The sequence below is a fragment of the Epinephelus fuscoguttatus genome, linkage group LG1 (genome assembly GCF_011397635.1).
Source record: "Epinephelus fuscoguttatus linkage group LG1, E.fuscoguttatus.final_Chr_v1".
In the NCBI taxonomy this organism is placed as follows: Eukaryota; Metazoa; Chordata; class Actinopteri; order Perciformes; family Serranidae; genus Epinephelus; species Epinephelus fuscoguttatus.
The window spans coordinates 49,999,366-50,024,943 of NC_064752.1; the positions used below are offsets into that span (position 1 = coordinate 49,999,366).

At 41.2% G+C, this 25,578-nt stretch overlaps 1 protein-coding gene across 1 annotated transcript in view; it reads right to left on the reverse strand.

Annotated features, from left to right (window-relative positions):
• Window positions 1-6,097: 6,097 nt before the first annotated feature.
• Window positions 6,098-25,578, reverse strand: part of p3h1 (prolyl 3-hydroxylase 1) — a 36,276-nt gene continuing 16,795 nt past the window's right edge. Inside the window, exons 10-15 of the mRNA XM_049571016.1 lie at window positions 18,624-18,719; window positions 15,926-16,076; window positions 11,250-11,367; window positions 11,068-11,143; window positions 10,797-10,937; window positions 6,098-6,963 (exon numbers count right to left, since the gene is read on the reverse strand). Of these exons, the coding sequence (XP_049426973.1) occupies window positions 6,463-6,963; window positions 10,797-10,937; window positions 11,068-11,143; window positions 11,250-11,367; window positions 15,926-16,076; window positions 18,624-18,719 (1,083 nt within the window). The 3' untranslated portion in view covers window positions 6,098-6,462. The remainder of the gene's footprint in view (window positions 6,964-10,796; window positions 10,938-11,067; window positions 11,144-11,249; window positions 11,368-15,925; window positions 16,077-18,623; window positions 18,720-25,578) is intronic.

Below are 25,578 nucleotides of genomic sequence, written 5' to 3' on the forward strand. Positions count from 1 at the left end.
ACTTTCCTCTTTGATAAAGCTTATAGTTAGGGCTGGCTCAGACTTGCCCTGTACCAGCCCCTAGTTAGGCTGACTTAGGCCTAGTCAAATTGTGATTTGTGATATTGGGCTTTATAAATAAAATTGATTGATTGAAATTGATTATGTATATGTAGGGCCATTATTTGCATGACCAATAGGAACAAAAAAGGGGTTGCCGGATCTCCTTGTTTTACACCACAAGAAATGCTGAACCTGGGAGTGGTCCCCCATGGAAGTTTAACTGAGCTACTGCAATCGCTATACATATCTCCCTTTTAAATTATTGACCAAACCCAAAGAAATCCAACACGTCCAACAGCACATCATTCTTTACAGTGTCAAAAGCTTTATATATGTCTGTGAATAAAATGTAACTGTTGTCTGCTATGTAATCTTTATAGTCGATCAAATCTAAGATTAATTGAATATCGTTACTGATATGTCTGCCTTGCATAAAACCAGACTGACCATCGGCTATAATTGTGTCTAAACAAAACTTTAGTCTTTCTGCAAAGATGTGAGCCAATAATTTTGTATCATTATTGATTAAGGTTATTGGTCTCCAATTCTCAATCGGCAGTTGATCCTTATTAGGTTTAGGTATCAAGGTAATTAAACCTTGGCACATAGTTGCAGGAAGATTACAGACTTCTGTGGCCTCCTTAAAGACATACAATAGAAATTCAGAAATATGATCTTGAAATACCTATAAAATTCGCCAGTAAGTCCATCATTTCCTGGGGACTTACTATCTTTTAAGCTACTGATATTACTTTTTAGTTCTTCCAGGGATAAATCTTGATCAGATATTTTTTTTGAGTTTGGTCAATACGTTGTGCCTCATTATATATAGACGAAAATAAATAGTATGGGCTATAACTATCATTTGGTGCAGAATATAAGTTTTTATAAAGCTTTTCCACAGCGTTAGAAATTTTTGGGGGGTCTTCAGAGATTTGTTGATCAATTTTGAGTTTATGTATGTTATTAATAGTAGCATTTCTTTTTTCTAGACTATGAAAATATTTTGTGTTCCTTTCACCATCCACTTCCATCTGGATTGAATATATGCACCATGTGCCAGATTTTGATATATTGTCAGGATTGTAATTCAATTAACTTGTTGGTCTCAAGTTGAGAAAGTGTGTTATTTTCATAAATAGAAATTACATCCTTAAGAATTTTTTCTTGTTTAAGTCTTTTTTCTTTAGCCAGTCTCTTTCCCCTTTTAATTACCATACTACGAATCAAAAATTTTGTATATTCCCAATGTTTGCCATATACTTTCTCTTCTTGGGCTTTCCTCCAATTATCATTTATGATTTCTATGTTTTTTTCTTTGAAGGATTTATCACAAAAGTGTATTGTTTAATTTCCAGTAGTTTGAATTACATTTAAGTGACAGACTCCTTAGGTGCAATGTTAGAGAGACAATTTTGTGATTAAGTGCACCACACACCACCGCCGGCGCGGCGCTGTGGCCGCCATGTGCCGCCCCCCAACATACTTTGGCAGCGGCACGCAGCGGCACCGTCGACACTAAAGTGTATTTCCCACCCCAGCCCGCTAGATGGCTGTACCTACACTAGTTGCCAACTGCTAGTAAGGGAAGAAGAAGAGGAAAAACTTTGAGGCAAGAACAACTTGGATTTCACGGGTGAGTTTCTTATCAAAATCGTCTTATTAAAAATTTGAACAACCGGAGTTCATACTACGGCGGCCTGGCAGGCCCAAACGAGCAGCGAGGGTCTGCTGGGAACGCCTGGCAGAAGAACCTGTCAAGATGATCTTCAACTCCCACCTCCGGGAGAGCTTTGACCGCGTCCCGAGGGCAGAGGGGGAAAGTGAGTCCGAATGGGCCTTGTTCCGCTCTGCCATTGTCGAGGTGGCGGTTGTGAGCTGTGACCGCAAGGCCGCTGGGGCCAGTCGTGGCGGTAATCGACGTGAGCCATCAGACTGAAGAAGGAGGCCTACAGGGCATGGTTGGCCTGTGGGTCTCCGGAAGCAGCTGGTGGGTACCGCCGGGCCAAGCGGAGCGCAGCAGCAGTAGTCGCGGAGGCAAAGACTCGGGCGTGGGAGGAGTTTGGGGAGGCCATGGAGAAAGTGTTTACAGTGGGGGCGGGGAGCTGCTGACGTCAACTGGGGACATTGTCGGGCGGTGGAAGGAATAGGAGCTCCTCAATGGCAGCAGTGATTGTCTGTTAAATCGGTCTGTAAATGATATTTTGTTATTATTATTATAATCTATTAATCTATAATCTATTACTGTCATGGCATCCAAAGGTACTGATGTGTTGAGCAGGTGACAGTCCGCGGTCGGTCGTTTTCAAAACACACTTGGGTCACGCACTCCAAAAGAAACTTGTTGAAACCTTAAACAATAATTTATTGTACAAAACGGGGGAAACAAACGTTGACAAAAACGGTTCCATGATTCATATTATTTTCAAAAGATAAAGAAAAAACAGCAACAAGTTAGAGAGAATAGTGATAAAGTGATAAAACTTGGCATTGATCCACAGTCTCAGACGGATGCGCTCAAGCGTGCCGTGCACAAGCTCAGTTGGTAGGCTATACTATATTTTCACATTTTTAACAATGCAATTTAAAAGTTTTGATTTTTATTGATAACCTACAGTTACCAACAACAAAAGACTACATTTAGCACCAAAAAAATATGTAAAGAAAAAAAAAGTAAATAAAAAAATGAATATCGAATACCAAATTTTCATAACGAATACCTACCCATAGAAACGAATATTCTAATATCCGAATATTTGGGTACAGCCCTAGTTTTTAAGCACTTTTCCTTGAAAGGATCCTTTCAATATAGCTACACCAGCAGAGTTACTGTTACCATAAGCCATCCACATATTATCACCCCATTGATTTTTCCAAAAATTAAAGTCTGAAGCTAAAGCATGTGTTTCTTGTAGAAAATAAAATCTGCCTTTAAATGTTTACAAAACAGAAAAACAGCCTTCTTCCTAATCTGTACTCGAATACCACTCACATTAAATTAACAAAATGACAGACATAAAACAATAACACAGAAAGTTATCTCAATAGAGTCCTGAGTTTTTAAGAAGAACCACTGTGCTAATGATTTTCTTCACCTTTTGAATATTAATTAATTGAACATACAGAAATAGGCTAGATTAAAGCTGTATATCTTAAACCCAAAGATTCTGTGTAAACCAGAACAAAACTTTGTTTTGATTTGAAAGTTTCAATGAAGGCACTAAATGAAACATCATGTGATGCAAGGCAGCATGTTCATTTTTTCCTTTCAGATTTTAAACATAAACATACCTTTACTGTTACCTATCACACTCTAATTTCTTTCCCATCAATGATGGCTTTGGCTCCAACAAAGAAGGCTTTTTCCCCCTGCTTATGTGCCTCTTCGATCTGCAGCCACAGCTTGTTGCGTATCTCCTTGTATTTAGATCTTCTCTGAATTTCAGCTTTTTAGCTTTGAGGAAGCCAGAGTCCTTTGCAAATTTCCACACCATTTCTTTTATTGATCTGCATGTAAATCTTGTAATCAACGGTCGAGTCTTGCTGCTCTCTTTTCTTCCAATCCTATGGCTCATGTCAATGTGGAAGCGTAGGTCTTCTCCGGCATCCGGGATGACTGCTTTGCAGATGTCCACCATGCGCTGTCTAACGTCCTAACCTTCCTGCTCTGGTAGACCGTACAGCCTCAGGTTCCATCTCCAGTGCTCCATCTCGTTCCTTCTTGTCTTCCATCACTGATATTCTTTTATGATGATCATCGCTAGCTTACTTGACTATTGTAATATCTGTTTTCATGTCTTGGACTTCTTTGAAAATAAACTCTGATGACTCCTTCAAAGCCTCATTGGTGTCTGTATTTTTATTTATCAGTATTGCAAGACTATCAGCATTTTCTTTTATCTTTTCAGCTACCAACCTCACAATGTTGTCTTGCAGCTCGGAGAGCGTCGGTTCAATCTTGCCTTTTTTCGTAGCTGGAGTACATAGAGCAGAGTCCGGGAGCAGGGTAACCTGCGTGCATGCAAACCATGAGTGCATATCTCCTGTTTTCACAACTTCCATGATGCCTTCGGGTGAATCTTCAGTGAATGAAAGCACCTTGTTTGCCTTGTTAGCTTGGTTTCTTAGTCTTTTTTCTGCCATTGCTACGAAGCCGTTGATAGCCATGCTGTTTCTCTTGTATCCAGCAATAAAGCCAACCAAAGATGTAAAATCAGTCCATGGTTGTCTATCCCATCAAAAAGCGACTATGAAAACATTAGCAGTTGTTCACAATGAGTAAAAATTATTTTTAAGGTGAGAAAATCATTTTTTTGTTCAGAGAAGCACTCCTTCTTCCCACTCGACTGCCATCTTGCTCGGGAGTTCAACATTAGCTTAAGTCATCGGAACCCTGCGTTAAAGGGAAATTTCGGTTTATTTCAATCTGTCTCCTATCGTCCTAAATTTGTTTCAAGTGACTAGTGACATAAAAATAATAGTTAGCATGTTAGCCTAGATACAGCCAGGGCGCATAGTAGCGTCAGACCTGTTAAAACGTAAGTGAACAAGCTTTTTTTCCACAAAGATCGCCTCATATCGTTATGATAAATGTCAGAGAACATATAGAAAATGACATGTAAACGTGTTGTATTACCTTACCGGTGTGGTGCCATGTTTGTTTACCATTTAGCTCTGCTTTCCAAAGCGCGGCCGAAATATATCTTGTGAGCTCTAGATAAAGCCCAGCTGGATATGAAGCTGGGCTAAATGGTAAACAAACATGGCACCACACCGGTAAGGTAATACAACACGTTTACATGTCGTTTTCTATATGTTCTCTGACATTTATCCTAACGATATGAGGCGGTCTTTGTGGAAAAAAAGCTTGTTTAGTGGACTAACTTTGTACTCGAAGGTTGCCCGTTCACTTGCGTTTTAACAGGTCTGACGCTACTATGCACCCCGGCTGTATCTAGGCTAACATGCTAACTATTATTTTTATGTCACTAGTCACTTGAAACAAATTTAGGATGATAGGAGACAGGTTGAAATAAACCGAAATTTCCCTGTAATGCTTTTAAAGTCAGTCATCCTAACTGTCTAACTGTCCACTAACTTCACCTGCTTTAACGATAGCTTCGTGTTGGTTGCAGAAAGTACATTGCACTTCACCACTCAGTTGACTGATGTTCCATTTGTTTTTACACTTTTCCCAACAACAAAGCAAAAAGATACTGGTAGTGGTACTTTCACATTAGTGAAATGGGGTTCAATTCCCAACACTGTCATTGCTAAAAGCCAAACACAAGACATTACAACAACCTCATAAACAACAACTGAACAACAAACATATACACCTCAATCTGTATCCAGATCAATCACAAACATACGTAGCCTATCATCTTCCAACTGATGCCTCCTTACCAAAATATATGCTTACTATGGGCACTGCACTTGTTAAATTAAATGTAGTGAGTTCAGTATTAAACATTTCCCTCTAGAATGTAGAAAAGTGGCGTGAAACAAAAATACTAAGTACAAGTAGATAAGTGCAGTAGTAGAGCAGATATACTGTACTGGAGATGCATCATTAATGATGTGTTTTCTATCAATTGAGGCTCTGTAGGAAAAAAGGTAATGCTTGAGATGGAAAGAACTCTGTATCTTTTCTAAATTTAATTAATTCCCAACAGCAGTGTCCACAGAGAAAACAGACACATCAGTGTAGGCCTAAACTCCAAACTTCGACATGGTCGTTTTACTAAGCAGGCTTTGAGATTTATAATGTGACAGTACAGAAATGTGTTGAGCTTCAAGGAAGCCAGAAGAACAACGAGCACTTGGGCTTTAAATTATTCAGGTCGAAATCAAATCACAGCAGGAGAACAGCTGCACTTCCCCAAATCTTGAAGATCATTACCTGAGGATTTCTGTTAAAAGTGAATTTGTTATGGCTTGTTAAATGAGCAGTGAGTGTGTGACAGATTACTGAACAATGCTTCCAGCCTGACACCCAGTGTCAGCTCTGGGTACTGCATTGTTTTGTTTTCCGTTATTTTATGAAAACTCACCATTATTTAGAAACACCCATTTTATTTCAGTGATTCACACAGTTGATTTGAGTTTTTCTCAACAGAAAGGTTCTGCTCATATTGAACCCCGTCTTTCTTTAATTTACCTGTGCTTGGTTCCACAGCATGACATCACAAATAAAAGAAGATTAAGAGAAGTCATGTTGATCAAAACAGTTACCGTCTATACAGATACAGAACTTTGGATGTCAGACAGAGATGGTTTGGGGCACTCTAGCAGATTGGCAGTTTGGCTGTCAAGTACTCAAGTAATGATTTCAACCTTTCAATCAATCACCCACAGAGAAGACCTTGTAGAAAATAGAAATATAGACAGCACATAGACACAGTCACAGGTGTTGTTTAATCACAGCTCATCCTTGCTGTTCTGAGAGTCTGAGGCTGACATTGCATGAGCTGCTTTTTTGGGGTCCGTCTTGGCAGCAACTTTGACTGTCTTTTTTGCAGCTGGTTTTGCATCCTTTTTGACTACCTGCTTGGCTTGCGTTTTAACCATCTGTTTTCTGTCTTTCTTCACAGCAGGTTTGACTTTGTCTGCTGTCTTGGTCTTTGCTTGGTCTCCAGCTTTAACCTTTGCTTTAGGAGCAGCTTTTGCTTTAGTGCCAGTTTTTGTTTTGCTGACCAGTTTCACCTCGGCTTTGCCCTTTGGTGAGTCGGCTGGTTTGTTAGCCTGCATGTCTGCTGGTTTGTCATCTTGCTTACTATCTGCTTTGTCCTGGTCAGCCTGTGTAGAAGCTTCTGGTGTTGTCAGTTGGGGCTTGGAGGTGTCATATGCCTTCTTTTTGATAAACTCTGCATCCACAGGGGTAGAAAACATCTTCAGCATATCCTGAGCTTGGATTCTCTCCTACAAGACAGAAAAAGAAACATTTGAGGGAAAACAGAATGCAAAATCAGCAAATTAAGATTCAATAAGAATAACACCTTGTGGTTGTATGACCCACGACCTCTTAAGTATCTCTTACAGTTAACATCCATGTCTGTGAAAACATGGATGCTTTACACACATCTTCCCCCCAGCAGCACAGAGGATCTATACAATCAAGTAATTCAGTATCTGACCAAATGTCTCCCCTTCTGCTCTGGAGATATGACACTGAATAAGAGTCAGAAAACATGATGTCAGAGTGAAGTTGACCTTTGACCTTTTGGATATAAAATGTTCTCACTTTATCATTATATCCTATCAGACATTTGTATGACATTTTGTCATAATTAGTGTATGAATTCTTGAGTTATGGCCAAAAACATGTTTTGCGAGGTCACACTGTCCTTTGACCACCAAATTCTAATCAGCTCATTTTCAGTCTGCGTACACATTTATGCCAAATTTAAAAAAAAAAATCCTCAAGACGTTCTCATGAGAATGAAAATGGATGGAAGGTCACAGAGACCTTTGACCACCACAATCTAATCAGTTCATCATTAAGCCCATCCGAAACCAGACCCTACCTATTACCACTCCGTCACAGAATAGAACTCCCTTTATAGTCACTTACAAGGTTGAATGAAGCATCCTTTATGAGGTTGTGGGGAATAAACACAGCAGCAAGCTGTTTTAAGTAACTTTTCACAACCATGGAGAAAAATAAAGGCTAATCCCATTTTTTGTTCTTCACATGTATTTGTAGCATTTATATTTAATCAGTATGTCCAGCTATTGACTACCTGAATATTTTGATATTATAATTTTGGCATTAAAAGTTATCAATAATTCGATAAATTGATTGATTTCTAGTGACTAGAGAAGGGTAGATTTTATCCTAAATACAATGTAACCTCTAAGATGTTAAAATCTGTATGACAAATGTCCATCTTAGTTTAAGCAGTTTACATTTGTAAAGGTAGCCACCTGGAACTTTATTTGTACGGAGTGTCCTCTTGATAAATACAATCCAGCATTGCACATGGTCAGTAAGTCGGCATCGGTGCAGGCTCGCTGTTGAAGGGTTTGACAACCTCCTTCCACTCCCCGCTAGTTGGTTTGGGATAGCACTAAATGTGACGCGGACCCTCTGTATGAGCGTACAAACGAGGTAAAAGTGGGTAGGGAGAGGGTGTAGAGAGTGGTCTAATAAAGGCCCATTTAGTCCAAGTGGCTGTTTATGCCAAATTTGGAGAAATCCCCTCGAGGCGTTCTTAAGATACCACGTTCACAAAAATTGGACAGATGGACGAATGCACAACCCAAAAACAAAATGCCTCCCTCTGGTCACAGCTATCGCCAGTGCAGAGGCATAAAAAGTCAAGACCAGAGGCAGACATTCTGGATTAGATGCTACTGTGATAATGACTGTTCCATTATGCTATAGGTTTCAATGAGGGTACACTATTTACAGGTATTTATGTCTGCTTTGCCTCTTTCAGTTATGAATGGTTAAAGCAATGGTTCAGACTCACTACTGTTGCTCTGACATATTAATGGGAGAGTTTTGCAGTTGTCAAAGTTTCACTCTCCGAGGAGTTTTCATTTTTTTGTGTTTCTCTTATCCATCCATCCATCCATCTGTTAGGATTCACAGGACCACAGATGATTTGTCATTTGTTAAAATCTAAACTGGACATGTGAAGGCTTCTCTTTTCTGCATGCTCTTTGTTCTTCAGACAAAGAGAGCTATTTCTCACCTCAGTGAGAACATTCGCCAAACTTGGTTAGACAAGACTTTCACAGTGACATGTGACTCTGTGATGTCACAGGCATCTGTAGAAGGTCTGCTCCCTTCAGACAGTCCTCTCTCTTACTCGGGAGCTGCCGAGCAGCCCTCTCTTTTTCCTGGACCATGACTTGCCCATGCTCAAGGCCCAGGCAAACCTGAAGCAGAGAAGTTAGACTTGCAAGCACAAGGTTTGCAACTAGCTTTCTAGCAACAAGGAGAACTAAGTGAGCTAGCACCCAGCGTCTAACTCTGTAAAGACCTCAAGCAACCAGCTTCCTCAGAGTTCCACCTTTCGAACAAAAGACACACCAAAGACTGCATCTGGAACCACAGCTCTTTCCAGGCTTTTTCCACTGGCTAACAAAGCAGCACACCACAAAGTGACTCTTTCTTCCATCCACTAAAGGATCGGTACCGGAACAACTGGGCATAGCTTTATCACAGCTTTACAGGCTAAGCAAGACTGTTTAACTTGTTGTATGTGATTTAATGCTGTCACTGAGTTATTGTAATTGTTTGCAGTTAGGTCATTGGTTAGTTGGCTTCGCCAAAGCTAAGTGTTTAGTTTGCTAATGTTGTTCACAGACACACAACTAAACAATCTCTTCACTAATCCAGACCGTTGGCAACACAAATCACATCCATATTGACTCATCTACAAACAGGCTTTCAACAGAGCTACACCCAAACAGGCATCTCAAAGTTCCTGCTTCTTTTCCTTTGTCCTTGTCCTGACCACACGGTCAGACAAACACCTCCCCCGATCTGAAGCCAGCTTTGATTCAGCCATCTTGTAGTTCTCTGTTGTCAGCCATTTTGTTTTGTAGGCCAAACGGCTCTTTGATCACCACACCCGCCTTTGTCTCTCTCTCTCTCTCTCTCTCTCTCTCTCTCTCCCTCTCTCTCGCACACACACACACACACACACACACACACACACACCAAGCTTGTCAGTTAGAATTTGTGTGTTTTGGTTTTGCTTTGCTTACTTTGCGAATAAATATAATTCTTTGGAATCATGCCTACTGTCTGTTTAATGTTGCACAGGAGTGAATGAATAGTCAACCTCTGCTGCGTCAAGAACTCCGAAATCCTTCAGGCTTTACTGTTAATTTTGGTTGTTCTCATTAATTTAATTATTAATCACAACTCCAAATTAATAATTTAGCGTATTTTATGAGACTGATATCTTTAACTGGCTATCATTTTCCCTTTATGGGAATGGTGCCCCACGAGGTGATTTAATGTTAATTAAGTCACATTATTCAACATAATTATTAATTCTTATTAATAATTATTAATTATTTCCGATAGCCAATTTACAACATTAACGGTGTTGTACCCAACATAATTGGTGTGACACCCTGAAAATGTTGACCCCAACACATCCATCCATCCATCCATCCATCCATCCATCCTTTTTCATCCACTTATCCGGGGCCGGGGACGGGTCACGGGCGCAGCAGGCGGAGTAAAGTACTCCAGATGTCATTCTCTCCACCAACACTTTCTAGCTCCTCCTGGGGAGTCCCAAGGTGTTCCCAGGCCAGTTGAGATATATAATCCTTCCAGTGTGTCCTACCAGTTGGATGTGCCTGGAAAACCTCTGATGGGAGGCAACCAGGAGGCATCCTGATCAGATGTCTGAATTACCTCAACTGACCATTTTGACACGAAAGGACGTCTGAACTCCCAACCCTATCTCTAAGGCTGAGCCCAGCCACCCTCAAGAAGGAAGTCACTGCGGCCGCTTGTCTCCACAATCTCATTCTTTCGATCACTACCCAAAGCTCATAACCATAGGTGAGGTTTGGGATGTAGATGGACTGGTAGATAGAAAACTTGGTCTTCCAGCTCAGCTCCTCTTTTCACCATGGCAGTCCGGTGCAGCTACATGTGAATTGAACTAAATTTTTACTTTATACATTAGCAGATGCTGCTGGTAAATTCTACAATGGTAGAGTGATTCCTAGTTATGCTCATGTCAGTGAGACAGACATGACAGCACAGAGACCATGTGTACCTTTTCCTCGTGAGCAGGATCCAGGGTGAACCACAGTGCCACAGCACACCTCTGACCCTTGGTGACGGCTCTGACACCATGTGGGTTTTCCTGCCCTGCTCCAAACCCGACCACACGGCCGCACTGTGGACTCACCTCGGCCTGAAGATGTTCAAAAATGCAAAACAACACAACATGCAACATTTAATCACACTGAAGCTTTTCATTTATTATTTATATGTTTCAGTGCAACACATGAAAAAGATATTGGAAAGAAAAGCTGAATATTTACCGTGACTGTTTTAGCATCCAATTCAGTGAAAATAAAATCTCCTCCCTCAAAATCATCATTTAGATAAAGGATGGCACTGCAGGGGAAAGACATTAGAGGGAAGATGTTAATGTGGCTGCTTGTCATCAGGGCTGTCTGGTTGAAGGATAGACTCTGTCGTGTATTTCTGTGTGTGTGCTCACCTGTAGTCTCTGTGTGTGTATGCTGGAGGTTCCTTTATACATTCATTAAGCTCAGAGACCAGCAGACAGTTGTCCACGTGAACAGGGTGACTCAGGTCCTCACGGTCCTCCTGCTTCTCTGAAGAAACAACGGTGCAGAGAGAGGTCACCGTATTTTATACTGTGATCACACAACCCAAACCACTATTCTCTGCCACCAGGGGCGAAACTGGACTCTCAGCCCAGTGGGAGCAGAGCTTTCTCATGGGACCCTCAAGTCATTTTAAAATTCTCAACCATTAATTTGGAAGATATCTCCATATGCTATGCATAATGTGTCACTTGTTGAGCCAAGCAAGCCTATATATCTAATAAAACATACAGTAAAGCAACTTGTTGGACAAGCTTGTTCTGAAGAACAAATAAAGAAAACAGGTTGCCAGTCAAGTTAAAAAGTTTCAGCACCAAATATGGCACCGTGATGATGTAACAGCCAGATTTGTGGTATTACTGTAATGCCAAATAATGCCACAAGGTGGTGCCTTCTTTCTGTTTTGTTGTGATCTACTTCAGTTGAGAGTTGAACACACACTGTCACCACACTACTCTGAACAACATCTACACAAGAGGACTCTTAACAGTAAAGTGTTAGGTGACAGTTACATAGACTACGTTCGACTGTTCATATATGCTAAGAGAACATTGTGCCATGGAGACCTGGTTTGTATGGTCCATGTTAAGTACTGTAGAATAAAGTAACAGTGTTGAAACCTCCTTTTCGTCGTCTGTCAACACTCTGAGCTAGACAGCTGATTGACAATGGTGGTGCTGAACAGGTCAAGTGCACTGTCTCAGTCAGTACCACATCTTTCTTACACACACTAACATAAACATCATAGACACAGCAATCTACAGCACTATATCAGGCATACTCCAACACAAAGTCCTTCTGCAACACCACAGGCAGTGACAGTGACAGGTGCCAAGATGCAGTAAACATGGAGTAAAACAACACATTCTGACTGACTTCTTCCTAATCAAAATGTAATTTATTAAAGACAAATTATTTTTTACTTGTCCCTGCTAGGGAATGCACAGCTAGATTAAAAATGATTCAAACAGTAAACAGGAGCAGATCAAAATGGGGCTTATGTACATTTACACTGTAGTCTAGTGAAGTCCATACCCCAGTATCCCTATAATACATCGCACTGAAAAGGGTAGTTCTTAAAATTAGCTGTTAAAGGGAAATTTCGGTTTATTTCAACCTGTCTCCTATCGTCCTAAATTTGTTTCAAGTGACTAGTGACATAAAAATAATAGTTAGCATGTTAGCCATTAGCCTAGATACAGCCGGGGCCAGGGCGTAAAATTAACACCCGCCAAGCGCCAATGGCTGGTAAAAAAATGAGTTTGGCGTGTAAAACAAAAACACACACCCGCCAGTGGCCGATGGAAAATTTTGAATTGCATGTGGGTCTTTTATGTGCTTCGACCATTTCTGCCAGCTGTGTCCAGGGACGGTTTTTGCTATGGGCAATGTGGGCGACCGCCCAGGGCGCAATCTATATGAGGGCGCCCTCGAAAAAAAAACAAAACAACAACAACAACAACAAAAAAACTCGCCACTTTTCTAGACTACTGCTCATTGCCACGTCAAGTTAGTGAAGTGGGCGCTGGGGCGCCCCTATTATCACGTTTCAACCAGCAGCAGAAAGGAAATGTGAATCCTGGAGGTTGTGGGTTGAACGGGGTCACAGACAGGAACACGGCGGAGGTTCATAGTGCTCTGTGGCGCAAGATAACGGCTTACCGGCCATCTCCGACTAAGTCTGACTCCAGGTCCAGTAATTTCCTCTTTCATTGGTGTCATGACTGCCCAGTAGTACCTGGACAACCGAGCCGTGGCGGTACACAGGTATGTGGCGTGTCAGAGGAGAAACGAGCTGTTCACATTTCCACAAACCTCGCTGCACTTTAGGGACTGCTCTTTACTTATGGAGGGACTGTCAGGGGAGGAGGGTGGCTGGTTGATTTTTATTTTATTTTGATCCCCCCTATGTTAATCACTTATTGATGCTGTTTTTGAAGTATGAATAAGTCAATAAGTAATTTATTCCATTGAAATATCACTGATGTATTATAGAAAAGTGATTTATCTTATTATAAAAGACAAAAGGCACATCTGCCTCACTTTTGCCGTGGTATCGTGATACTACTACTGCAGCCTTTGCCGCAAGCACGCCAAAGAAACACAGAGGACAGGGTTGGATTTTCCTAAAGTTGGATTTTCATACTAAAAACGTAAGGTAATTATTTTTCGTCAAATAAGGCACAATTTTTTTATTTGGCTGGTGAAAAATATGTTTGGCCGGTAAATTTTTGGAGGTCACTAGCCAATGGCAGACGAGGTAAAATGTTAATTTTACGCCCTGGCCGGGGCGCATAGTAGCGTCTGACCTGTTAAAACTTAAGTGAACGGGCAACCTTTAAGTGCAAAGTTAGTCCACTAAACAAGCTTTTTTTCCACAAAGACCGCCTCATATCGTTAGAATAAATGTCAGAGAACATATAGAAAACGACATGTAAACGTGTTGTCTTACCTTACCGGTGTGGTGCCATGTTTGTTTACCATTTAGCTCTGCTTTCCAAAGCGTGGCCGAAATATATCTCGCGAGCTCTAGATAAAGCTCAGCTGGACACTACTCCAGGTGGAGGTGTCTCGTCCTTGGTCACATCCAGACCTTGAAATTAAGTCTGCAACCGGTCCCATTCCTTGCAACAGAGGCATTCCTCTTCTGTGGGCATTGGGGCACAGCACTCACAGGTACACCACCAATCTCCAGAGCTACGCAGCCTTGCAGCAGCCATTCCTCCTCTCTCGTCCTCTATCTGTTGCGCCTCTCTCTCTCTCCTCATCCGTTCTTCAATTTCACGAAGCTCTTCGTCAGTGTATTCTGGCTCAAATAAATAAGGACGGCCATCAAACTCTGCAAAATCAAATTCCTCCTCCACAAAGTCAAAGTCTGGCAAAAAGTCAGCCATTATTCTATAAATCTTTCATAAAATAAATGAATGAACTTTTCAGGCTACTGTCCGGTTCTGCCTTCCAGCTGTTGCTGCTTGTTCTCGCGAGATTTCAGGCACGGTATGAGATCGCTGCTTGTTCTCGCGATATTTCGGCCGCGCTTTGGAAAGCAGAGCTAAATGGTAAACAAACATGGCACCACACCAGTAAGGTAAGACAACACGTTTACATGTCGTTTTCTAACGATATGAGGCGGTCTTTGTGGAAAAAAAAGCTTGTTTAGTGGACTAACTTTGCACTTAAAGGTTGCCCGTTCACTTACGTTTTAACAGGTCTGACACTACTATGCGCCCCGGCTGTATCTAGGCTAATGGCTAACACGCTAACTATTATTTTTATGTCACTAGTCACTTGAAATAAATTTAGGACAATAGGAGACAGGTTGAAATAAACCGAAATTTCCCTTTAAGTTTGCAATTTTTCTGAAATACAGCTGTTTCTCTACAATTTATGGTGTTTTCAATGTGTCTGCTCAGAACATAGTGGTTTGTCAGTAACTGTCATTCCCGTGCTGGTTTACAATTGAAACCATGAGTGAGGTGGCTACTACATTTTCCCCTTCTGGCCCCCTGTTTGATACTACCAGTTACCATCATTTACAGTGAATTAGAGGGAGCCCATCAGGAGGCCCCTACCAGGTGGTGGCCCCAGGGCAGCCAACCCCATGCCCCCACAGCAGCTCATGCCTGCCACCAGTACTGCATCAATATCCTTTATTGCCAACATGGATGATGTTACTAAAGCATGACTAATCGTTATCACCAATAGATCAAATCACTGTCGGCAACAGCTGGGTGAAACATGAAATAGAGTTGAACCCGTGACACAAAGAATAATCACCCAACTCTTCAGTTTCCCTCAGCTTTGCAGACACATTTAGTCACTTCACTTTGCCAGCAAGCAACTCTGCTCTCATCCACCTGGTTGTAGCAGTAGCACACAGCTGCAGCAAACATCCATCCATCCATCCATCCATCCATCCATCCATCCATTTTCAACCACTTATCCTGGGTTACCAGGGGCAGCAGATTGAGCAAAGTACCCCAGACATCCCTCTCCCCAGCGATGCTTGCCAGCTCCTCCTGGGGGTTCCTGAGGTATTCCCAGGCCAGATGACATTTATAATCCCTCCAGTGTGTTCTGGGTCTGCCCCAGGGCCTCCTACCAGTTTGGCTTGCCTGGAGCACCTCTAAGAGCTGAAACAATGAGTAAGGTAGCTAATACTTACATTTCACCAAAGTTTCACCTCAAGGCATCCTTATCAGATGCCCAAACAACCTCAACTGACCACTTTTGACACAAAGCAGCAGCGACTCTACTTGGAGCTCCCTTCAGGTGTCTGTGCTCCTCATCCTATCTCTATGGCTGAGCCCAGCCAGCCCACAGAGGAAACTAATTTCAGCTGCTTGTATCCACGATCTCATTCTTTCGGTCACTATCCAAAGCTCATGACGATAGGTAAGGGTTGGGACATAAATGGACCACTAAATCGAAAGCTTTGCCTACTGACTCAGCTCCCTCTTCACCACGCTGTGTTCTGAATATGCAGCAGTGGATTAGTCTGTTCCACAGACAAAACACAAGCAAACTGTCCCTGTTGGACACCTACCATCAATGGCCGAGCGACAGACTAGGTGGGAGTAGGAGAAGTAGAGCGGAGCATCCAGACGAAAGTATGACTCTAACACCTTCTTCACCTTGTCACTGATGTCGAAGAAGAGGCGAGCGCTCTTCAGTGGAACTGTCCCCTCCTGTCCGAGCTGTAGGAGGAGTTGGAAACACTGTTTAACAGCAGCTATACGTCTTTAAATATGGCTGTTTTCATTAAAAACAAATAAATGATGGTATGTATGAAGGGGACCTATTATGCTTTCCCTTATTTTCCATCATTTATGTTACAAAGTTGAATGTTCATTTAAACATGGCCAAAGTTTCAAATAGATGAGAAAAAAACCCAGGATTCAGACCATCCTGAACCTTTCCAATGTTTTTTTCTAATTTGAGACAATCCAATATCAGATCGAAACAGATTTCTTTATATGGTCATCTGCTCCAGGCACACTACTGCAAGTGCTGACATTACGTAGCCTCAGGGAAACGTGCAAATTTAGTTGCTATTATGAATTTCTTCCTAATTTCAGATCATATTCCTCCTGAAACATGTCTGGTTGTGTTTAGAAGCTTTAATTGGTGTTATTTTTCTGTAGAAAGTGTATTATTCATTGTACAGTGACTAAAGAAGGGTAGATTCATTGTCCTAGTCTTTCGACCACTCAAAGCACTTTTTACACTACGAGTCACATTCACCCATTCACACACACATTCATAGACTGGTGGCTGAGGGTACCATTCAAGGTGCCACCTGCTACTCAGTTTTTAACTAACTCACACACTGAGGGAGCAGCCATCACAAGCAATTTGGGGTTCAGTATCTTGCTCAAGGATGCTTCCACATGTAGGCTGGAGGAGATGGGGATCGAACCACTGATCTTCTGATTAGTGGACGACCCGCTCCTCTGAGCCACGTCACTGATCAATCAGACTGAGCAAACTGGGCTTTTTTGGGAGGGGGCTTAAGAGTTCTTGAAAAGGTGCTGTTAACTCAACTCTTAGTTGTGTTAGACAATAATAACATCTCCAATCTGGGTTTTATGAACAACATAGCACTAAAACTGCTCTCCTAAAGGTCACTAACAAGTTACTGATGGGGCATGATGCTGGGGAATGTTCTTTTTTATTGCTTCTTGGCCTCTATGCTGAATTCAACACTGTCGATCATAACATTCTCATCAATAGACTAAATCAGTGTGTGGGTATATCTGGAACTGCTCTTAAATCGTTTGAATCATATCTCTCAGATAGAGAATTTTCTGTTTCCATTAGAGCTGCCACTAACGATTATTTTCATTGTCGACTAATCTGTCGATTATTTCTTCAATTAGTCGACTAATGATTTCATTGAAAAATGTGTTAAAATGTTGAAAAATGTCAGTCTGTCTCTCCCAAACCCCAAAATCACGTCATCTAATATCTTGTTTCTTACTCATGCCAAAGGGTTTTAGATCACCGTCACAGGAGAGTGTATAAAGCTGCCAATATTTGAATGTAGCTGCAGTAAGAGTATTTTGTGGTACTTTTATAATACTTTTCTATGAAAAATGACTCAAAACCAATTAGTCGACTACTAAAATAGTCATCGATTATTTTAATAGTCGATTAGTCATCGATTAGTCGACTAATTGTGGCAGCCCTAGTTTCCATTGATAATTTTGTTTTGTCTTCAGCTCCACTGATGTGTGGGGTGCCACAGAGATCTATTCTTAGTTCTATTTTGATTTCACTTTATATGCTTCCATTCATATCAGCCATTTTAGTGTGGGTATCTGAACACTTTTACGCTGATGACACCCAAATCTACCTGTCCTTTAAGCCAGATAACATTAACTGCCTGAGCACTTTAATGTGCTTCGTGCTATTATGAAATGGATGACTTGTAATTTTCTGCAGCTAGACTCAGACAAGACAGAAGTAATAATCTTTGGCCTTGATCAACTAGTAAGCAAATTACAACTGTTTATTGGTCCTCTGGCAACTAATATAAAATTTATAGAAAGAAATATAGGCATCACTTTTGATTCTCAATTCAACTTTGAACGATGTCAATATTCTCATTTAATCCTGCTACTTCCACCTAAGAAATATTATCAAAATTAAATCAGCTGTGTCTTTTCCGAGGACCAGAGGCTCTCGAATTCTCTGCCTGCGGAGATTAGGCTTATTAGCACATTATCCATTTTTAAATCATTACTTAGAACATATTTTTATAGGAAAGCTTTGCCTTTTAATGCCTGATTTGTACTTTTCTGATTTCTAACTTTTGAGTTTTATTTCTTTTTATTCTGTTTTTGCCTCTATACAGACTATTTTTCTTAGATCTTGACATTTTTCAAATTATTGTAATCTTATTGTTCTTATTCTCATGCACTTTGTGAAGCACGTTTTAACCTTGTTTAAATAAGTGCTATACAAATAAAGTTATTATAATTAATAATAATAATACTAGAGCATCTCAGACAGAGAGTGAACAGAGGTGTCCTAGCATAGACAGTATGAGGAAAATTATGTGTTTTCTGACTGAAGTATGTAAACATATTCTAGTAGAAACCCAAAATACAAGTATGAATCTGAATATGAGCATAATAGGTCCCCTTTAAAACGTGTCTTGGATGACTGCTCTGTAATGAGAACATCACAGGTTTGACTGAATACTTTTATGTTTTATGCTTTAGAGGAACAGAAATAAAGACCTTTACAGCCTTCAGGACAGTGACTCCCTGGAACATCTCACTGGGAGAGTGGGGGGAAGGGCGGCCCCTGTAGCCGTCACCTTTCTGAGCAGCTGCCTGGGAAATATGCACAACATCAACACTCAGACATAATGGACTGACTGACACACACAGTGAAAATACACAGACACGGGACACAAACAGGTGACACAAGAAGAATTTCAACATTCTTTGGAAATAATAAATAAAGGCATACCTGTACCTTATTATTTTAAAATAAATCAGCTCTAACACTGCTGACATTAAAGAAAAAAACCTGTTATAGTGATTACAGTGTCTTATTTGAATAATTGGAAATTGAAATGGACAATTCTCCAACTATTTGTCATTTAAACCCCATTGCAACTGTTGTGAATTTCAGACTGTACTGAAATGACTGGAAACCTATGGCTGCCTGGAAGGTTGGAGAAACACAAACATGATTTTTAAGAAATGACGATGACATGAAAAACACCGATTTGACTCACCTGACAGCAGTGAGAATGAAATAAGTAATAGTGCCTTATAATTAAAGGAGCACTTTACAGTGTTACTAATTTTTCCAACAACTAGTATTTTGTAATGACAGGTATGCAATTTCATTTTTTAAATTTAATTCCTATTTATTTTTTTTTTTCAAATCAATTAAAAACATTTAGCCTTCATAAACAACAACCAGCCTTTGTAAAAGCTGCACCCATTTTTCTGGCCACAGTGAAACGAAAAGTTAACGCATCACTGATATCCCATCACTTTATAAAGTTGGTGTGGCTAACATATTAGCAAACAGTTGCTTATTTTCTTAACTAGCGGACAGAATAAACATCTATGGAGTCATGTTTCTGGCCCTTGATATGTCCAATATTTGCCCTCTTTACCCTCTACTAACTCCTAAGTCAAGTTCACAATGTCCTAATTTCAAACCTTCTTCAAAATTGTGGGGGAGTTTATAAACTATACATTTTTGTAAAGTTTTAAGTCTGACAAACCTCAAAACCATTTTTCCATTGTTTTTTTCATAGTCTCTGTGGTGGCCATCTTGGACTTTCAAAATGGTGACCACCCATAACCTGTTTTTAGCTGGATCAAATTGGTTTGAGTTGAATTTAGTAGTTAATTGCTTCAATGCATCCCCCAGTGATGTGAGAGATGGAGCCAATCAAAGGATAGGGCATGTTCCAGGACACCTCTGTCAATGTCATTAATGAATTCAATGAGTCTGTGGTGGATGTCATTTGTAAAACAACAGAAGCAAGTGTACCCAATCATTCCACAACCAGAAGCCATGGATTGACAGAACCATTGAGAATGCCATGAACACACACACACTGCAGCCAGTCTCATGGATGATTATAAAGCAGCAGCCTAAAATATACTAAAGGAGCTGATGGGAAGTTGACAACTTAATGATCTGCTCTGCTGTATCAACAGCAAAACAAAAATCTGCAGATGTTCAACTTATGCCTGGTTCACACTACACGACAATTTTAAACGGTAACTGGTGAACACCGAGGCAGCCGCGGTAGAAATGAAGTGAAGATAACTCGAAAATGACTCGAGTTGACAGCAGCTATACTCGTTACTGTAAGTGACATTAAACTGTAGCGGGTAAGAAGCCAATACTTTATCAATACATGTGTTCAGCAAGCCTGAACATGTAAACATGTAGACAGTGATATTCAATATGCTCCGTCCACCATCACTAATGTCATGTCTTACAGAAGGACAGCACACTAGCTCAGCTGATAGTGAATTGTAACTAATAAGCTCAAATGACAGCTGTCTGTATGTAGATTAACTTAGTTTGACACTTACTTTAAAATACTTTTAAACTTAGCTGCTGGCTGAGACAAAAAGCCAAGCTGGGGGAGCCAAATACAGGGCACGCGCCGAATCATCTACGTCATCACGCTAATTTGAATAAATTTTCCGGAACTTTGAGGAGCAGTGGAAACGCAAACCACACAGATTACCAGGAATTATTTTACCCAGGTAAATAAATTCCTTGTAGTAATAGTTCCTGGAAATGTTGGTGGAAAAGGGGCTAATGTTTGCTAATTGCAGTACTCACTGGGTTGATAAAGTGCCTCTGCTGTTTCACCCCATCATTTTTCCTTCTTTACTCTGTGTGGTAACATCCCTAGAGGAAATATCAAAAAGGTTGGGGTGTTGTTGCTGTACAGCTGTCCACAGCAGCAGATCGCTCTGTGTTCCTATTTTATATACTTTATCAATCCCAGAGGGGAAATTCAATTTTTTACTCTGTTGTCAATTACACACAGGTCCAAACACACACATGCACAAACTGGACCTATACATGCACTAAGTGGAGAGATGTCAGAGTAGGCTGCCCTGACAGGCGCTCCGAGCAGTTGGGGGGTTCGGTGCCTTGCTCAGGGGCACCTCGGCAGTGCCCAGGAGGTGAACTGGCACCTTGGTCTGCTGAATTTCTGACCATTACCGCCGGCAACTGCAACATGTGTGTTACACTCCTGCCTGCACCCGCAATTTGTATGTCCACTCCCGTCTGCTCTTGCAAAACTCTGAGAATTTATGCCCACACAATAATAGAGATGCATTGATTTTGTGTCTTCCCGCAGGAGAAAACATGTCATTTTATAAGCTATTAATAAAGAAGATTCATGGGGTTGATTGTTTCGTTTCCCTGGCCTGCATGTCTTTTGACGCACTGGTCAGGAATAGCGCTCCTATTTCGTTGTTTTCATTTAGTTTTTAATGAAATAAAGGCTGTTTCCTATTCTATTCTTCTCCTCTGTATTTTATATGTTTTTCTACCTTTATATAATCACGCAGTGATTGAGGTTAAGGTCTCTTTTCTAAGAGAGACCTGAATAAAAAACATTAATGAGATAAACATAAAGCCTATAATCAATAACACCGGCATCATCACGCCTCTTTATGTAATTAACAAATAGCAACGAGAGGAGGCTGTGAGTGGCTCAAATAACACTAATAAATAACATAAAACAAAGTTAACGAATGAAAAGAATGAATTTAACAAATGAATCACTTGGCCATAATATTGCTGTGGAGGAAGAGAATGTTGCTGACCGACTGCAGTCCCAATCCCGTGCGTCCCTCTTCCAAGATGCGCCCACAGACACTAAAGGCCCGCTCTGAAGGCGCACTGCATGCGGGGATGCTGAAGATGAAATGTGCCAGCTTTGAGAGCACTGGGAAGTCAGTGCTCAGTGCGCCTTCAGACCTTGTTTGAGCTTCTTTTCCACAACATTTGTTAACTCCATCCTGTCACTATAGGCTACATCCAGATCCTGCAGTGTTTTTTTTTTAGCCGCCCATTCCCGCCCGCAGCAAAGTTTAAATCGCCCGCTCCCACAAGATTCCCAATCCCAATGCAGCCCTCTACTCTGCAGATCCAAATATCCCCGGGGTATTATAGGTCCAGAAAAGACAAAAGCATTATCTACACTCAGAGCATTTTCTGTTGCTGACAATACTGTACGGTTTGAAGAGTTGGTTTAAGCTCAGTTCACACTACACAACTTGTCTTGTAGTGGGAAGTCTTGAAGTTATTGTGGTTTTCACACTACATGACTGACCAGCAACAAAAGGGTCACACTATAAAATCCTTCCCCAGGAGGAATCTCCCATGAATAGGCCTTTGTCTTGTGATGCGCGTGTCAACTTGTGGTGATTACAAACATCACAGGTTATTAATAACTTGAGTCCAGTACTTAATTTAGTGACTATGAGGTGAGAGAATTGGTCATAATCTGTACTCATGTTCACTTTTCTCATTGGAGTGAATAGACTCTGCTGCTGCTGCCATCATTAGTCATTAGTCATACTTCTACTGTTATTATACACATATGACTATTGTCACACATGTATACTGCCAGATATTAATACATACTTTCAACATATTGTACCACAGTAGCCAGAACTACAACTATAATATTATTACTTTCAACAATGTTGTTGTAAGCTACTGTCATTACCTGCATCTCTCTCTCTCTCTCTCTCTCTCTCTCTCTCTCTCTCTGTGTCTCATTGTGTCATGTGGATTACTGTTAATTTGTTATGCTGATCTGTTCTGTACGACATCTATTGCACGTCTGTCCGTCCTGGAAGAGGAATCCCTCCTCAGTTGCTCTTCCTGAGGTTTCTACCGTTTTTTTTCCCCATTATAGGGTTTTTTTTGGGGAGTTTTTCCTTATCCCCTGCGAGGGTCATAAGGACAGAGGGATGTTCTATGTTGTAAAGCCCTGTGAGGCAAATTGTGATTTGTGATATTGGGCTTTATAAATAAAATTGATTGACTGATTGATTGATTGATTGATTGATTGAATTAAATTATTTTAAATTAGTGGCAAATCAGGGCTTAACTCATGCAGTGTTAACTTGGCATAACGCAACATTGTTCAAGATCTTTCTTGAAGCTGAGGATGACATCGCTGAAGCTTTGAGGATGCTTTCAGATAATTTTAGAGTAACGGAGGAACAACAGAAACACTTGACTAGGTTTGTGTGCACTTCCTATTACTCAAAATGAATCGCAATAAGAAACATTCCAAAGCTGATATGGCACATTTTGACAAATATAAGGCAGAGAGAGACACAAGCTACCACCTACAAAGGATGTGTTGAAACAGCTTATTGATGGGGAACAACATGTACAAGCTCAAGTTCGGGGCCAGGCAAGAGTTCCTCTGCAAAATGGCTACTACATGGATGATAAAGGCCAACTGAGACCCCCTACTACTAATGTACTACCAGCTCCTAAGGCCATCACTGAAATGGTGAGATGCCACTGCAAAGGAGATTGTTCAACACAAAAATGTTCCTGTAGGTCAAGGGACTTACAATGCGCTGATCTATGCTTTTGCAGTAAACAATGTGTGAACGATGAGGACTCAATATCTAAAAAATAGGATTAAAATGACAGTGATACTGAAGATGAAGAATGACATTTTAACTTTACAGGAAATCACTAACACTATAATTACTGCATCGTGGTTGTATGCCTCCACGCACCAGTCAAGTTTCTCTTGCAGTTTCCATCCATGTCTGTGAAAACATGGATGCTTCACACACAGAAGATCTATACAATCAGCACAGTTTCAAAATTAGAGTCACCAATTCAGTGACCAAATGCCTCCCTCCTGTTCCTGTGATATGGTGCTGAATAATAGACAGAAAATTGTTTTATGCAGATCATTATGATGTCACTGTGAAGTTGACCTTAGACCTTTTGGATATAAAATTATATCACTTCATCATTTTATCCTATCAGACAAAAATGTACATCTTCCATCCAAGTGAAGGTTTGTTATAAAGTTAAAGATATACCCTTGAGGTGTTCCTGAGATATAATATTCACAAGAATGAAATAGATGCAAGGTCACAATGACCTTGACCTTTCATCACCAAAAACTACTCAGTCATTGTTGAGTCCAAGTGGAAGTTTTGCCAGATATAGAGAAATTCCCTTGAGGCATTCTTGAGATATCGGCCTCTAGTTTCCCGGCGCGGCGCAGGGTGGCGAACCCCGCGCAGAGCTAGTTTCGAGCAGCGCAACCCGAGGCGTGCTCAGTTTGGTAGTTTGGTAGACCGAGGTGCGCTGAGATGGGTGTGGCAGCGCAGCAGGGGGAGGTGTCCGCTAAAAGCTCGCCGGCTGAAACCAGGTCTACTGTCAGCGCAGGCGGAGCATAGCCGGTGTAAGTGGAAGTTTGGCTGACGGGCGGACAGTGCGCACACGTCACCAAAACCTCACAGGCAGGTTTCCAGAATATCAGGCACATTAACAATGCAATAAATACCCACAAAAATCACTATTCAATGCAACTATCTGCAATCAGCACATAAATGTATCTCTATATCGACTGTCCCGTCACATCTGATGTCAGATCAAAGGGGATTGGCACCGTTTGGCACGTTTGGCACGTGTAATGGAAACCCAACCTGATTTGATTAACACAGCTGCAAAATAATGAGTTCACATCCCTCTCAGCCAACCACAAACAGCCACAGCATCAGATAGGGAGTATATATTCAGCATCTGTCATCTCAGAAAAGTCAAAAGAAAAGAAACAGAGTGAGACTGCGAGAGAGAAAGAGAGCGCGCACGCACGAGAGAAACACAACATTGATTTACAATTGTGGTGACCTCCTCCCAGGCTACCTTTGCATCATCAGCCCGTGGAGGTCTGCTTGCAGTTCCGTATATTCGGACACTGCGAGCTTGGACCTCCTGGACCAAAACATCAGTTTCCTCCTGGGAGAAGTTTGGCCGTCTGACGCTGCTGATCTCTTCTGCCATGGTGAATTGAGCAAACTCTCATTACGCCTTCGCGCGGCGCATTTAAGGGCGAGGAGAGGGGCTCATTTGATTGGTGTGATGTGTGTAAAACCCACTCCACGCCTTCTCTCCTCCCTCTTTCCAACTCGCGCAGGTAGGAGGGACGGTGGTGGGAAAGAGGAGTAGCTGCGCCAGGCACACAGTGTGCCAAACTTGCAAAATCCGCCTGGCCACACCCAGTTGGTGAAGCCCAGGTGCGCTGCGCCTTCGCTTCGCCCGGTCTGCAAAACTAGAGGCCATCATGTTCACAAGGAAGGGGCGGAAGTACTTTATGTACATACAGATGAATGGACAACCCAAAAACATAATGCCTCTGGCCACAGCTATTACCGGTGCGGAGGTGTAACAAAAGAATCAACTAGTCAAAGAGTGCTAATATCACTCTAAATATTATTGGAAAGATAGCATCTAAATATGGTGACACTGTGTTGACACTTGTTTTTAGATTGCTGTCTTGTCTGTATGTCCTCGTATTGCTTTGTGTAGTTTAACATGTATTCATATGATGGTTTAATAGTAATGCGGTGCTGTATATTATCCTGTCTGTCCTGTTGCAAGTCCCAAACAACTTCTGTTATCGTGGCAGTAAGTGAATAA